At 46.2% G+C, this 14,521-nt stretch overlaps 1 protein-coding gene across 1 annotated transcript; it reads right to left on the bottom strand.

The window, feature by feature from the left end:
• Nucleotides 1-1,365: 1,365 nt before the first annotated feature.
• Nucleotides 1,366-14,158, bottom strand: UTP14A (UTP14A small subunit processome component). The gene is made up of 14 exons (XM_054997072.1): nucleotides 13,991-14,158; nucleotides 13,475-13,548; nucleotides 13,300-13,364; nucleotides 13,022-13,164; nucleotides 11,780-11,935; nucleotides 9,357-9,476; nucleotides 9,161-9,255; nucleotides 7,273-7,396; nucleotides 7,095-7,172; nucleotides 5,515-5,857; nucleotides 4,360-4,715; nucleotides 3,109-3,299; nucleotides 2,927-3,026; nucleotides 1,366-2,560 (listed from the first exon to the last, which is right to left on the bottom strand). Exons 1-14 carry the CDS (start codon nucleotides 14,054-14,056, stop codon nucleotides 2,270-2,272), a joined length of 2,202 nt encoding a protein of 733 aa, XP_054853047.1. The 5' UTR covers nucleotides 14,057-14,158; the 3' UTR covers nucleotides 1,366-2,269.
• Nucleotides 14,159-14,521: the final 363 nt, after the last annotated feature.

The following is a 14,521-nucleotide window of genomic DNA, read 5'->3' as shown; positions in this document are numbered from 1 at the left end:
AATGCTAAGGCCCCCAATGGACATGCAGCGCATAATTACCTTAACGTAAGGATGGCATATGGAATCCAACTTTAAGAGAATATTGACAGCATATTTATAACTGAGTAATTTTCAACAACCTTCCACGCTCATGCCTCCAAATACAAGAATGTGTGAACCAACCGTTCACATAAGGACATATGCAGATTGCTGTGTTTCCTAGCGGGAAGTGATTTCCACATAATCACAAATGCGTGAAACAGCCTTCATGGGTGCCTGATCTCTAAAACAAGATGCCCAGAGCCAGTACTGAAGACAAATCCCAGAGTCAAGGGTTACCAGAAATTAAACCCTACTGGTCCGGCACTACCTGTGTACATTCATGAACAGTGGATACAGTTTTGAATTGCACAGGCTTTTGGTTTTTAAATGAACTGGGGTCAGGCATGATGGTGGGCTGACAACTGCAATTCAGCCTTCCCATACTTTTGGATTCAGCAGTGCTTAGCGTTCTGTCAAATACATATCATTGCTCTGCTGTCCATGTAGAAGGGGCAAAATGTGGGTGTGGGGGGACAAGAGGCCCTTTGCTGCACTAGCTGTGTAGGAACCCTTACAGCAGAAGTTGCACATGCAAATAGACATTGGTTGCCCTGTACTGAGGTTTCCTGTGTACTCCAGGATTCAGCGCAACTGGCAGGAGTCACAAACTAACTGAAGTTTGAGATGCAAAAACTTGGGCTATGGTATTTATCCTTGCTCTGTTTTCCTTTTGCTGTGCTGGTTTCATTTGTAGGTTAATTAAAAGATTAACTCTTTTAATGATTATTTCTAAAATTAGAGTGCGTTTGTCCAATCTTAATTCCTACCAGGTATAACCTGCTGGCGGTTACTCAAGGAAACTATCTTGCTCATGAGAAAAAAGGGGAAAGTACTCTGCACGTTACCTAGAGGCACTATTGTTTCATAGCCGTTTATGCTGAATATAGGCTCTTTCACAGCATTTGCTATTTGTAATCCAGCATGCTGTTTTCTCTAAGCAGCACCATCTTATGCAGCGATTCCTATCTAGCACCACTGAAGGAAGGTCAGAATAAAAATATAACATTATAACATACTATGGTTAGGATACAGTCAATGCTTTGCAATGTAGAAGCTCCCAGGTTCAGTGGCTACCATATTTAATTAGCAAGGCTCTGACCACGATGCTGGAGAGCTAGCCAGAGCAAACAACACTAGGCTGATTCTATGCACAGGAGCTTTCTATTTTCTCCGGAATCTCCAGAAAGAGGGAGAAAGTAGACAATGGAAATTTTATTGCCTTCTGTCTTCTGTTTACCGTTGTTATAGAGAAGATGCAGAGTTTAACCAAAGGATAGAAATGTATCATGGCAAGACCTCTTTTATTAGTCTTTAACAGTAGTCTTAGTATTGGCAATTCATAGGAGCAGCAACATACTCTAGGTAATTTTGATGGTAATTTCCCCCCTTCTGGAAATGGCAGATTTAGAACATGGCAATATCTTTCAGGGTCCTATCATACAGCGATCAGGCATTCATTTTGGTAGGACTTCAGATGATTTTCAGGAAGTTTAGATGGGGCAGAAAAAGTAGCGAATACAAGGTAGTGATACGACTGGGACTCTGCAGATTTTAAATACATGCACACTTGTTACCTCTTTTTATGATGCTCTTTCGATGTGCCATTAGTCTTGGAAAGAATCATTGGCAGAGTATCGGGGGAATGCCATCAAAAGCTTCCTTGTAGCCAGAAATTCCCATAGCACGGGATACTGTGGAAATTCACAAAGGTGATGGCACCACTTGGGTAATTTTGCAGTTGAATTTCGTAGTCAGCACTAGGGTAATGTGCTACAGGGAGGTCATTTCGATCCTGGCTCCTGGTTTCCACCTTTAAGATGGAAGAGAACGCTGCCATACAGATGTTATGTTTTTTATTGATTACAAACAGTTAATAGCACCCTTCAATAGCAGCTCACCAGGAAAAGAAGGATTTGCACAAGGCCCAAGTCACCACCAAGTAAGATTATTTACTTCCTTTACAACCTTGTTATTTAAGGAAGAATTGAACCAAAGGACAGAAACAGAGCTGGTTCCCGTACAAAAAAAAAGGCAGAGGCCAAAACCATCCCACTTGAAGGGGGCCAGGGGAATAGAACCGATGCTGATCCCTTGTGGGCAGCCCCAGGCAGCAACACCGCTTACCCCTGCAACATAGGTATGGAAGATCCTCAGAAAGAAGAAGGGAAAGGGACTGAGTAAGGTAAGCTCAGCGCTTCCAGGATTTCTTCTTCGAGGCCCTGCGGCGATCGTGACATTTGGAAAGAGAAATCAAATCCAAGGCAGGTTTCTGTCCTGCTGCTTTTTCCTGATCTGTTTGACGGATCAGATTGGCATCCTCAGCACTGATGGGTTGGATGATGTGACCTGGCAGGGTGATCACTTGGGGGGCTGTCAGCCGCTGAAAAGCACGCTGGGTGTTCCAGGTAGAGCCCACAGGTGCTTGGATGCTACGTTCAAACTGCTGGCTGCTTTCAAAGGGGAATGGCAGCTGGTTCACCTGTGGGGCAGAGAGGCTCAACATCAACCCACAAGCAGAAAGAAGGGCGCAACGGCAGAGTCTGACGGCTCTTCTCCAGCCCTCTACTTAATGACTCACAGGCACAGGGATGAAGAAGAGCTGAACTTCTATCCTCAACAGCACTGGACAGATAAGCCAAATCTTGGCTTGTAACTGAATAAATAGATGCCCAGTGAAAAAAAATCTCTAGGTTTGAACATAACGTTCCCCCCGCCCCCCTTCTAGGTCTGAACACAACACCACTCCTGTTATGCCCTCTGCCCTCCAGCTTTCCCACCTGTGTTCCACTGGCCCTGCAACTGGAAAAGCAAAGGGCAGCTCCCCCAGCTGCAATGATTTCCTCACCTGATGAGCGGCAGCTGAAATATTTCGCTGTTCACTAATGATCACGTGGGGCAGGTGCTGATCTTTTCTTGGGGGTCCAGGGGCTGGTTTGATAAGGAATCTTTTAAAAAGGACAAAGAACGAGGTAAGACAATAGACTAGAATAACGATGGGCACCAGGCCTTGCTTGCCCGCAAACATACCGTCTCCGCTTCTTAGTGCTAGGCTGCAGGCCAGTGCCGCCCCATTCACCCCAGCCTGGGAGCACCAAGTCGACTGCTTTGGGTTTGCCGTCCTGTTCCGCACGACGCTTCTCTTTCACGAAGTCGGCCACGACATTGTCACTAGCAAAGGCCTCACGGATCACCTGTCGCTGGTCTGTTGTTGACTCCAGCTGCAAAGTACAATAAGATCAGCTGCAGAGCTTTCGTATGAGCAAAAGGACTCGCTGGTTTTTCAGATAAAAAGTGAATAAATGTACAAAGAGCGTACCTCATGGCATCTTTTACGCTTTATTTCTAGCTGTCAGTTTAATATACATTTTAATGGGATAGATTTATGGTTTAAATAGCCTCTGGATTACTTTTATGAGAAGCAGTTTAAGTTGTCCTGAAGGTTCTATTGGACTCTAAAGGCAAATATAAATTCAATTCAAGAAGAAATGAACTTGCCCCCACCTAAAAACTAGTAACAAAATGCACAGAAGTGCATTAAACAACATTTCCTTTGGGTGATTCAATAAATTAGAGTTGCTCGCACTCAGTCTGACTTGACTCCAGTATTCTGAACAAAAATGGGTATTTTGCAAAAAAAGACTTAACAAGGAATCCTGTTCTTTTAATTGCCATTTTACCCCTGCAACACGTGGCTAGATTTTCTTGCTCTTAGTCCCAGAAGCATTTTTCCTCTTCAAATACTTTTCTATAGCACAAATTCTCAGTGCTTGAGAGCACATAATTCAACCTGTGAAAGGGACGATGGGCAGATGGTGGCTGGACTGAGAGCCAATTTGTACCAATCAAAAAACTCCAATTCTTGGATGATACAATTTCAGAGTGACGTTTGGGGCACGGGGATATGAACAGCATTCAGAGTCACTCTGACTGGCACAGGCTTTCTAAGCTCATAGGCAGAAGATTTCTCTCAGCCCTGTTCCTTGAGATCCCTTTCAAACTGGGGAAACCAAGGTAGCAACCCCTCTGTACACAACACGTGCTTTTCCCTTAGTCCCTACTACACTGCATCTCTGAATATTCAAAAGTAGAACATCCTGCGTATAGGAAGTTAAAATTAAGTAGCTCAAACTAGTCTTCTTGGACTAGTTTTCTATGCAGAAGACCCCCACAAAAAAAGAGAAAGACATACAACCCCTACCCATACAGCTTTGCCTTTTGATTATTCCACTTGCTGAGACTGCCCTGCGCTTCTATGGACCCTCTGCTTCCAGCACTCACCTCATCCTGTACCACCCTGGGCACAAGCGGACATTGCATGGAAGTGGATGTATCAGCCAGGACTGCCTTCAGGTCGATGAGTGACTGGCGCTTGCCTGTCTTCTTGGCAGCTGCGGTTCTGCCACCATCGGCTTGAGACAATAGCTCTGCCTGAACTGGTTGCAGAGGTTCAGCACCCTCTGATTGCACTGACTGCTCTCTCTGTACAACTTCCTCTGGCTCCAAGGCCTCCATATCTTCCAAGGTACGAAGCCGCTCTAACTTCTCTCTTAGGAGGGGCTCCTCTGGCCCAGGGCTTGGGGGTGCTGGTGGGAGCACATCAGGCAGCATGAGGGCAGCCTCTTCTCCATCAAGACCTGCAGATGGAACACCACAGGTGAAGGCTCCAAAATGCTTCAATGCAAGTATGTCCTACCACCCGCATGCGCTCTGGCTGGTATACGGTTTTGGGCTGCAATATTTAGAACCACAAAACCCTTTTGATGCATTTTAGAGAGCTGATATGGTGCAGTGGTTAGTGTTTGGACTATAAATAGATTTAAATCCACCCCCAGTCATGAAGCCTAGAAATAAAAATATGATTGGTAGGAAAAGGTGCTCCAAATTAATCAGACAGCAGAGTTCTTAATGCAAATACTTATTCCTTGTGTGTCTCACTTACACGAAGGAATGCTTGTTCTACAGGGACATCTGCTATGATGCATGTCATCCAAAAACAAAGAAAACAGGCTTTTGTTTTAGTTCTTATTTTCACTCAAATGCAAATTAAAGATTTCTGTAGTTGGGCAGCAGCTGATACAGCCATCTGTAATTTCCCAAAACAGGAGCAGAAGCACCTTAGAGGTGGCTTTTCCCAGAGACAAAATGCCAGGGGAAGAAAGGGTTAAAGTGATGCCCATTGTCTTGCTTGAGAAAAGCAATCAGAGGAGCTGCATTTACAAAAGGGAAAAAAGTCTAACATAAGCATGGAACAAAGCATAATTGTAGCTGAGCTCTGAGACAAGATTTGAATCTGGATCGCCCGTCTTACTCTAGCCAATACACATCATTACAGAAACCACAACCTCGGACCTGTGGAGCCCAAAGCTGAACATGAGACTCTAGAGGTAGCTGAAAATACACCCAACTCCACCTTTCCACACCCAACCAGCTCACCCTGTGCCTCACTAGTGACTTGTAAACAACGCAGGCCCTGCCGGCGTTCTGCAAAGTCTTGCAACAAAGCTTCCTCATTGGACATGGTCGGTTCTTCTTCCTCCATCCCATCCCCTACAGAGTCTTCTGGAACTCTGGGCTCTTCCTTAGACTCTGCAGAGGCCTTGCCCAGCATCCAGGGATTGTCTGGATCCACTCCAACATGCCCCTCATTGATGACATCGGGGACAAGGCCTCCATCTGCTTCCAAGTCCTTGCCATCTTCCTCGCTGTCCGATGTTGGCTGTGCTTTCTGTGTCAATTCTTTGTTCCGGGCCAGCTGTTCTTGCATGGCCTGCCTAGCCTGGGGAGAAGGAGAGGAGTTGGTGATTCAGTAGGCAAGTTTAAAAAATGTATTGGTTCCACTGCTGTTACAATGATGACTGTAGACCAACACATTCCATTCCAATCACTGACATCAACTAATACCATCAGCCCCTGGGGGGGGGAGGGGAATGTAAATCTTTAGCAGTTGCTGATGCAAAAATAGCGCCCCCCCCCTTTCAGAAAGAATGTATCTGATAGAGAGCTGATATTTTGGAAAGTTGTGGATTATGATTTGGCCACAAAAGTCTTTTTTTTAATCTAAATTCAAAATCCAAAGATGATAATGGAGATAATAGAAAGGGAAGCATTCTATTATCTCCCATCCCAGCACATCCAGGGCTGGCACCAGGGTTTCTGGCACCTGAGGCATGGGGGGGGGGCAGCTTCAGGACTGTCCTTGCCCCTGCCCACACACACATGTACACACCTGGACTGCAGGGCAGCGGGCGGCTGGGTGGGAGGACTGTGAGGCTGCCGGCCCAGCCAGGGCAGGTGACAGGGAAGCTGGGAGGCTGCAGTAGCTGCGGGCCAGGTGTGGCAGGTGGCCGGGATGGCGAGCGGGCAGCTTCCCATCCCTCCCGGTCAGCTGCCTGCACGCTGCTGCCGCCAGCTCCGTGGCACACACCCCCGCCCCCGCTGCCCCCGCGCTGGAGGCGATTGCCGGGCTTGCCTCAATGGAGGTGCCGGCGCTGGCCACATCACAGTTCAAGTTCCTTGCTTGTATCTCTATGGGAATAGTATGGAGTTGAAACCCTCCTCTGAGGGGCTACACTTCAAGCTTGATCTCAAACATTTCTCAATAACAGTTAGTACTTAGCACTTATGTAGTATTTGCAAAGCAGTGCACACACACAATATTGCAGGAACATTTTCAACAGTCCTGTAAGATAGTGTCTTAGTGTTCCCATACTGTAGATAGGGAGATTGCTAAAAGCAGTTCTCACACATAATATTGCTGCAACATCTTCAATATCCTTGTAAGGTAATGTCTCAGTGTCCCCATACTGTAGATGGGGAGACTGAGACCAAGGGAGAGAAGACACCTTGCCCAAGGCTGTTACATGGGTACACAACAGAGGTGAGATTCAACCTGGCAATTTAAGAATCTGAATTCTCAACCACTCACCCTTGGTGGCTGCTCTTGATTTAAGATGTTAATAAAGTCTTAAGACTACAAGCTCTCCCTCCCCAGGCCCATCAATCTTGCAGCTCACCTCTAGGTCATATTTTGCCATGATGACTGTAGATTTGGCCCACCGGCCTTTGTTCTGATGCTTCAAACTCATTCTCTCCTGTCCAAAGACATAAAAGCAAACATCAGCACGGCAACAACAGAGTAAGTGTTGAGTTCAAAGTTCCATCTCAGTGCCATAGGAAAAGGGCCTGCCCCACCTCAATACGGGCTCTCTCCATCTTTTCCAGCTGCTCCAGGGCTGCTTCAGGGTTGCATTTCCGCAGCATCTCAAACTCCTGCAGCACCTTACTACTCTTGCCTTTCCTAAGCAATTTGTGAAACCTTCAGGGAGAGAAAAACAGCTATGTCACGGGCACAGGTAGCCAAGCCAGTTCAGAACCATCACCAACACCTCCTGGGACAAAAAGCAATACACTTCATTACCACCCCCCACCATTCCATTTCTCGAAGGCTGCTCTGCTGTCAGTCTGGGGATTCATGTGTTCTTTCCCCAGTTGCATTTCAGTCAACATGCCTGTGCTTTCAAATTTGGCATTTTCCAATCATCCGAGTTTTTCCAAGAGCAAGATTTTAGGCCCATGAATATTTTTTACTCTGTTTCCCACAGCTTGTACACCAACAGCCTTCCCAATCCTGGCATCCATGTCCTTAGTCTCCTGCAGTCTCCCCAGCCCTAGCAAAAGTCTTGTTCTTTTCAAAACTGGCATTTGGAAGTTGCTGAGCACATGCATATGGCTGGGTATGTGCCATACAACTGCAGATTCTTGCTGGTTATGCAAATGAAACTGAAGTGTACAGTTTTACTTATTATGCATAATGTATGCATCCCCCAGTCACAAGGAATGAGCAGAAATGACACAGATCACTGGAAACCTTTTCCCCCTAGTGCCTTACTATTTTGGCTTTTGACATTTCAAACACTGTGCAACATTTTCAAGTCTACCTTTGCAGACTTGGGGACTAGGAACTTATTGGGGGAAGGGGAAGAAGAGCTGAAATTCTGCATCCAACAGCAATTTATGTACTTGTACATACTACACATAGCCCTGAACATAGACGTCTGTGTTCAAAGTTGCATGGTGGCAGCAGAAAGTGCCATCAAGTCATAGCCAACTTATGGCAATCCCTGCTGGGGTTTGCAAGGCAAGAGACTAACAGAGGTGTTTCGCCACTGCCTGCTTCTGCATAGCAATCCTAGTCTACCTCATTTACTCCGATTGAAGAACTTGAGTTTTCATGGTGCAGGAATCATTCAAGTCCTAGCCATGTTGACTATAAATGTACTTGACCAAACCTTCTTACACAGGAACACCCAAAACTAAGCTGTATCACTGGCCAATCAAAGCCAATACAGTCTATACTAACTGGCAGCAGCTCTCCAAGGTGTCAGGGGTTGTGGGTGGGTGGGTGTGGGGGGGGGGAAGAGGACTTCCAGGTCACCTTCTACCACGACTCCTTTAACTGGAAATGATGGGAACTGAAGCTGGCACCACCTGCAAGCAAAGCGGATGCAGTGCCAAAAGTGGATAGCCATGCCGACGGTGCAAAATGCTGTAGTCAGAGATGGAAAAATAAACGGAGTGGTAGGGATGGAGTGCCTTCTGAGGGCAACTTCCCCTCATACCATAAATGATCCTTTGGGGGAGGCTCAAAGAGATCTCTACCAGGTCCAATTTCCTCCCACCCAGGCTAAAGAGACACAAAGACTGGGCTACTCATTGGCTTCCAGACTAACTCCCAGCCCCAGTGGCCAAAGCTTGTGTCTGTACACACCTCTTAGCTCCTCCCAAATTTTGGCAGCTTGTGAGCAAAAGCAACTCCTGGCCCCAAATCAGATTTGGGGGGGGGGGTCCTACAAAAGGGCTCTTCTCCTACCCTGTCCCCCACCTTGCATTTTGACTCCTATCCTGTTCCCCATTAAAACCCACACTTTGCCAGTTTAGGGAATGTCTGTGCATTTCTAAGCATTGTGTTCCCCCCTCTTCTCAATCCCCCAGAATATGAGAACACAATCCCCACCCACAAGAGATGCATCTGCCTATAACATAGGCAAAAAGGGCCACAAAGCACCCAGCAACTTCGTACTTTTTGCTCTTGATTTTCCGCTCACGGCGTGCCTTGGCTTCATAGTAGGACTGCAAGGCCCGGGCCCTCTGGAGTTCCATCCTGCGCAGCTGAGCCTGAAACATGCCAGACAAGAAGAGCTGGTTGTAGACACGGGACTAATTTCAAAGCAAAGTGGGACAACGGGTGGTAGGGAGGGAAAAAAGCAGAAACTCACCTCTTCCAGGCTCATGGCCTTCAGTGAGGCCTTCTCATGGGGAGTCAGAAGTGGATCCTTCACTGGCTGCTGTGTTTTGTGGAGAAGGTTGAAGATCTCTTCCTCCAGTGGTGTCCGGGGCTTTAGGGTTGGGGAAGGGGACAAGGGCACAGGAGTAAGCTTAGGTTTATTTACATTATGTATAGTCCCCCTTTCTTGCTGAGACTCAAGATGGATTACACAATGTAGGATTAAGAGTCAATGGCTGGAGCATTCATTAAATAATACAATCAGGTAAGAACTGCTGAAAAAAAACTGCAAAAATCTGATACAGAGCTGAAAATGGTGCTGAAACAAACATAAGCAAATTGATATGACAACTCAAACAACACAGAAGCTATCCAGTAGGAGCACATGTACAGTACCAGACAGTACACAGTAAAGGCAGAGTGATGTGATTCAATAAACTTGAGAGAAGGAACTGGAACATAAGGAAACAGAGGATCTCACTTGCAGCTAATGAGATTTCTTTCACAGCTGGATCCCCCACCCCTTTATTTACAAGCCAAGATTTTTGTCGGGGCGAAGAATCCTAGCTCCCCTTCTGCTGATTAAATCAGTTATTATCAATTGTGAATGCATTATTCACTCATTATAATCCTACTGCACTTCTTCCTCTGACCAGCCACAAATAGCTTATAGATGGTTCCTAGGCTAAGAACTAGTTAAGATTGAGCAGAAGAGCCACATCAGGTACTGTGCAGGGGAGGGGGGAATTCTGGGGCTCTGGCCGCAGCTGTTGCACAGCTATAAATCTCAGGGCTCCTTTACGGGGGAGGGGGGGAGGGGAGGGAAGGGGGCAGCATAGTCTTGACTGTCATTCTCAGCCTAGCCTACCTCCCAGAGATAGCTGAATACTGTCCTGAGCTCCTTGAAAGAAGGGTGGAATATAAGTGCTAGGAATGAGAATGATGTACACAGAAAAAAAGTAATCATGCATTCCTACTAAGGGAAAGGTCTGTGATTTAGCTTTGTAAGCTTGGGTTGGGACATGGTGGTATGAAGGGGAGCCCCAAAGGAAGAGTTGTGTCGGAGCTAACGGAGACTCTCAGCAGCCGTGCTCTCAACAAGACAGCGTTCAGCCTACAGGCAGCTGCTGTCTCACAAGCACCTGCTGTACTGCATGTGCCCCATATTTCAGTGGGGGTCAGTAGAAGGGTCACCGAAGGTAAGACTGTGCATTCCAAGATGTCAGGGATCGCTCAGTTCCTTCACCCCCAGATGCTGCAAGAAGGTTGGGGGTTCTGCGCAGAGGAAGTTTTAACAGGAAGGAACACTAAGTATAAACAACAGGCAGCTGCCTAAGTTGAGGAGGTGGTGTTGCATAAGGGCAGGTTTGTGGGCAGCAAGCTGGCAGGAGAAAAGGCCTCGGCGGGGGTGCGGGGGCAACAGAAGCTTAAATAGGCACTGTCTGAGGGTGAAGCCAACTTGCCACAAGGATTACTCAGGGCCCACCATTTTACCTTTTAAACTTTACTTCTCATTATCAAAGGCACCACCATAAGCTTTGTAATTTATTTTATAATAAAATCTGATTACTACCTCAAATCAATACAAAACCTAAAACATTATAGGTACGGCTGGAGCCCAAAATGCCCACAGACATGCTGCTTCTGGAGAACAGAGGGCTGCTAGGTTGGGCTCTGGGGCACACCCTATAGGAACACCCTTCTGAATTCAAGCTTATATTGATCATTCTAAACCACTGTGTACAAAGACCATCCTTCTAACAAACTGCCTTACTCTCTAGCAAATTTGGAGGTAAATGGAACATTCTATATTATGAAGGTAATGGTGAAAGGATATTTTTCTTTCAACAACATTCTATCACCGCAGTTATTAGACTAGTCACCAGATCTTAATCTGTTTTTTCAAAGATAACCCAGAAGTGTAGTGACACGAACAGACAGAATCCCAACCGCCCCCTTGGATGTGAGCATTTGGCCTCACAATAAATCTGTTAAGGTTTTCTTGTTTTCGAGAAACCAGTATTTACCCAAAGCTACACAGCTTTGTCAGACTCAGAGGCGAGATAAGAACATCCAAGTCAAATTCTACTCACCAGATCACGGGCATCCTGAGCAGCAAGAACCTCAAGGGGCTGGATCCAGCTGGCTGTTACACTCAGATCCCCTCCATACTATATTCGCTGTTCCACATGCATTTTTCTCATGAGGGCCCATAATCCCCAGCCTAATCCTCATGGTGGTCAAAGGGTACACCCTCCTCTCTTTTTCACCAGGAGAAAAGCTAGTTTGATCCAACACACTGAACAGCATGGCTTGCCCTGTGCATCAAGCCACAGAAGGAGACAGCAGATACCGCAACAGGGTTCAGCCCAAACTCAGCCGTCAAACTCACTGCCTGGCCAAAGTGGGACTCACCTTCCAATTGCTTATCACTTCTTCAATGGGCGCAACGGTCACACAATCTTGCTGCAGCGGAAAGACCAGCTGCTCAGCATTCCGGTTTTGCCGCACTATTGGATCCCACTTAGCCAGGGCTTGGGATGTCTGGGTATAGGCTGCTTCTCTCACCACCTGCAGAAAGACAGCAAGCCCCTCAGCAATAGAACCCCAACAGCAGTTCAGCCATAAAGGAGGGGTGGAAAATGAACATCTGCAAAAATTCCTTTTTGTTAAGTCCTCACCAACAATGCAATGCTATCAGATTAACATGCATTAGCCAGTGAGGCTATCAACCTATTAAAGTATGTTTAGTTAGCCATTTGTCCTTTATATTCATATTTGGAAAAAAAAACTCAGTACAGATGTCTTTTTGGGGAAGAAAATGTAAATTAGTGGTCCACTGTCCAAGAAGGAGATACTTTAAATTTCAGTATTTGTTGCAGTAATTCACAAGAATCAAAACAGCAGTTAACTTTAGTTGAATAGCCTCTTAATTACATCTTGCAGCCCTCATTACCAGATTATGTGGCTATGAGGGGCTTTGTATGAGCACTTTTGCATGTTACTTTTCATGTTCTCAAGGATCAAGATATAAAAATGAGGAAATATGGTGAACTGAGTCAAATTTGAAGAACCCAGTTAGTGAATCAGTTTCAGGGAGTTTTTTCCCCCAATACAGAGTCTACTTGCCTGTTACTTAAGTGCCCCTTTCCCAAGTATCGGAAAACTTCACAGCACCAAGATGATGTTAAGCTTGACAGTGGCTATGTAGCCAGAAATCATTATTACTAGCCACAGTCTCCTCTCTGCCTTTTGGCTGAGAAATACCCAGGATCCCCAATCTACCTGTTCATAAGAGGACCGAATTGTCATACTGGATCAGATTATCTAGTCAGCATGACCAACAAAATCCAGCCAGATTATTTGGAAACTCACAGGCAGGTATATCATTGCCTGGTATATTGCCACTGAACATGGATATTCTATTTGGCAAATAGCTTCAACAGGTCTCTTGGTCATGAACATGTGTAATTGTTTTGGAAACCATCTAGTGAACCCTACCTTATTGTGTGGTAATAAATTTTTTAAGACAAGGTAGTGATTCATAATACCAAGACATATTTTTGTCATTCTGTCAACACCCACCCCTTCTGCAACTTCTCTGGCCCCTCTTCTACCTTCAACGCACACAGCCAGCTACCTTCCAACTGAGCTCACCCGTTCATTCTCCTCCTTGCTCAGTGGGAGTTGGACAGCCTTTGTCTGTCGGACTTTGCTCAGCTGTTTCCGAATGGAGCCAAGAGCTGATGATGTGGAAACAGGCTTCAGCAGCTCCGAAAGCAGCACTTTCTCATTAGCACCTGTGGCAAACAACAGAGTTTGGCACTGAGGATTGGAAAGTGCCCTTTAAGCCAGATCCCCTATTTCCCCCCTACCCATGCCAAAGGATGACAGAGGATCTGCCCAAGGCAGGAAGCCTCCATTGAGTCTCTCACCTCCACCACCCACATCATATTCTGAGATGTATCTGCTCGCCTCAGTCCTCTCAGCCGCTCGTGGTCTGCAATAAAGAGAATAAACAGCTTATAAATGGACCAGGAAAACAAGATGTGCAGCTAATTCATTCTGTTTCCTTCATTCAAAGCACAACAATATCTCATTTTTGCTTACCTCTTCCCTCCAGCCAAGGTGCTGAGTGTCTCCACCAGCTGCTGGTGCTTCTTTGCAGCCACTTCATCATCCTCCTAGGGAACAAAAGGCTGTCAGCAACAAAGGTCAAAGGAACATCTCCTTAAGGGCTGAGCGTGAACTCATCTGGAACAACAGAAGCAATAATCAAGAGTGCCTCTGAGCTCCCCCATCAAACCCACTTTCACCATAGCACCCCAGTGCTATATTATAAGAAGAAACACCTGCCAGCAAATCAGAATGATCCACTGTGCGTTTCAGATGCAGTACGTTAAACACAGGTCAGGGATAATGCCAACTGCCCGAGAGAGTAACCAAAGGGAAATTCTGTGTTTCCTCGGTGGAGAGAGAATAAAATCAACAGCCACTATACTAAAATTAGAAAGCATGGCATGATAGAGAGTAGGGAGGCTAGCAAAAAGTCCTAGCCTTTTCCCCTTTAGACATAAATTCTAGATTCTTTAGAAATAAAGGGTGGAAGAGAAAGTAAGAGTTCACCTCCTCTTCCTCTTCGGGATCACTCAAGGCCGGCTCGTTCTTCACCGCTTCTTTTTCAGCTGCCATTTAGGAATTACAGCGACCAACAACACAGTCTATCTCCCCACTTCCCTTCCGGTCCCGGGAAAAATCGCCCCACGTGCAATCTCCCCAGCAGGGAAAGCCATGTAGTGCCTGCCGTAAAGGGCGACTGCGCTTCCGCCTTCGAAGCTGGGCGTTTGCAACATTTCCGCCCTTCCTCCCCATCCAGCTATAGGGGTCACTATTGCGCCGTTCTAGGCAGCGACGAATACGTCGCTTCTGTAATATGTATATGCTTATTAGTCAAATACACGCAGATTTGCAACCTTACACAGAAAAGCAAACCCAATAACTTAACATTCCACCGCCCCCCTCCTTTGGTCAGACTCCGCCTACGGCCAATTTAAATCTAAAAAAAGAGAGCCGTGCCGCTGCCAGGCGTTTAACCACGCCCTCTTTAGGTGGTCATCACCAGAGGGCGTGGCTAATCCAGTCAACAGTACTTTTAAA

This window comes from Eublepharis macularius, chromosome 13 (genome assembly GCF_028583425.1).
Source record: "Eublepharis macularius isolate TG4126 chromosome 13, MPM_Emac_v1.0, whole genome shotgun sequence".
NCBI classification, from domain to species: domain Eukaryota; kingdom Metazoa; phylum Chordata; class Lepidosauria; order Squamata; family Eublepharidae; genus Eublepharis; species Eublepharis macularius.
The sequence above is the reverse complement of the archived record's forward strand: the minus strand, read 5'-3'. Positions and strand labels throughout refer to the sequence as shown.

Bases quoted from the DNA above. Each gene is read 5' to 3' on its own strand.
- UTP14A (XM_054997072.1), bottom strand. From the start codon at position 14,056: ATGGCAGCTGAAAAAGAAGCGGTGAAGAACGAGCCGGCCTTGAGTGAT. The intron at 9,477-11,779 runs GTGAGTCCCACT...CCAACCCTAAAG, and splicing joins AAGTGATAAGCAATTGGAAG to CCCCGGACACCACTGGAGGA. The intron at 2,561-2,926 runs GTGAGGAAATCA...TCTGCCCCACAG, and splicing joins TTTCAGCTGCCGCTCATCAG to GTGAACCAGCTGCCATTCCC.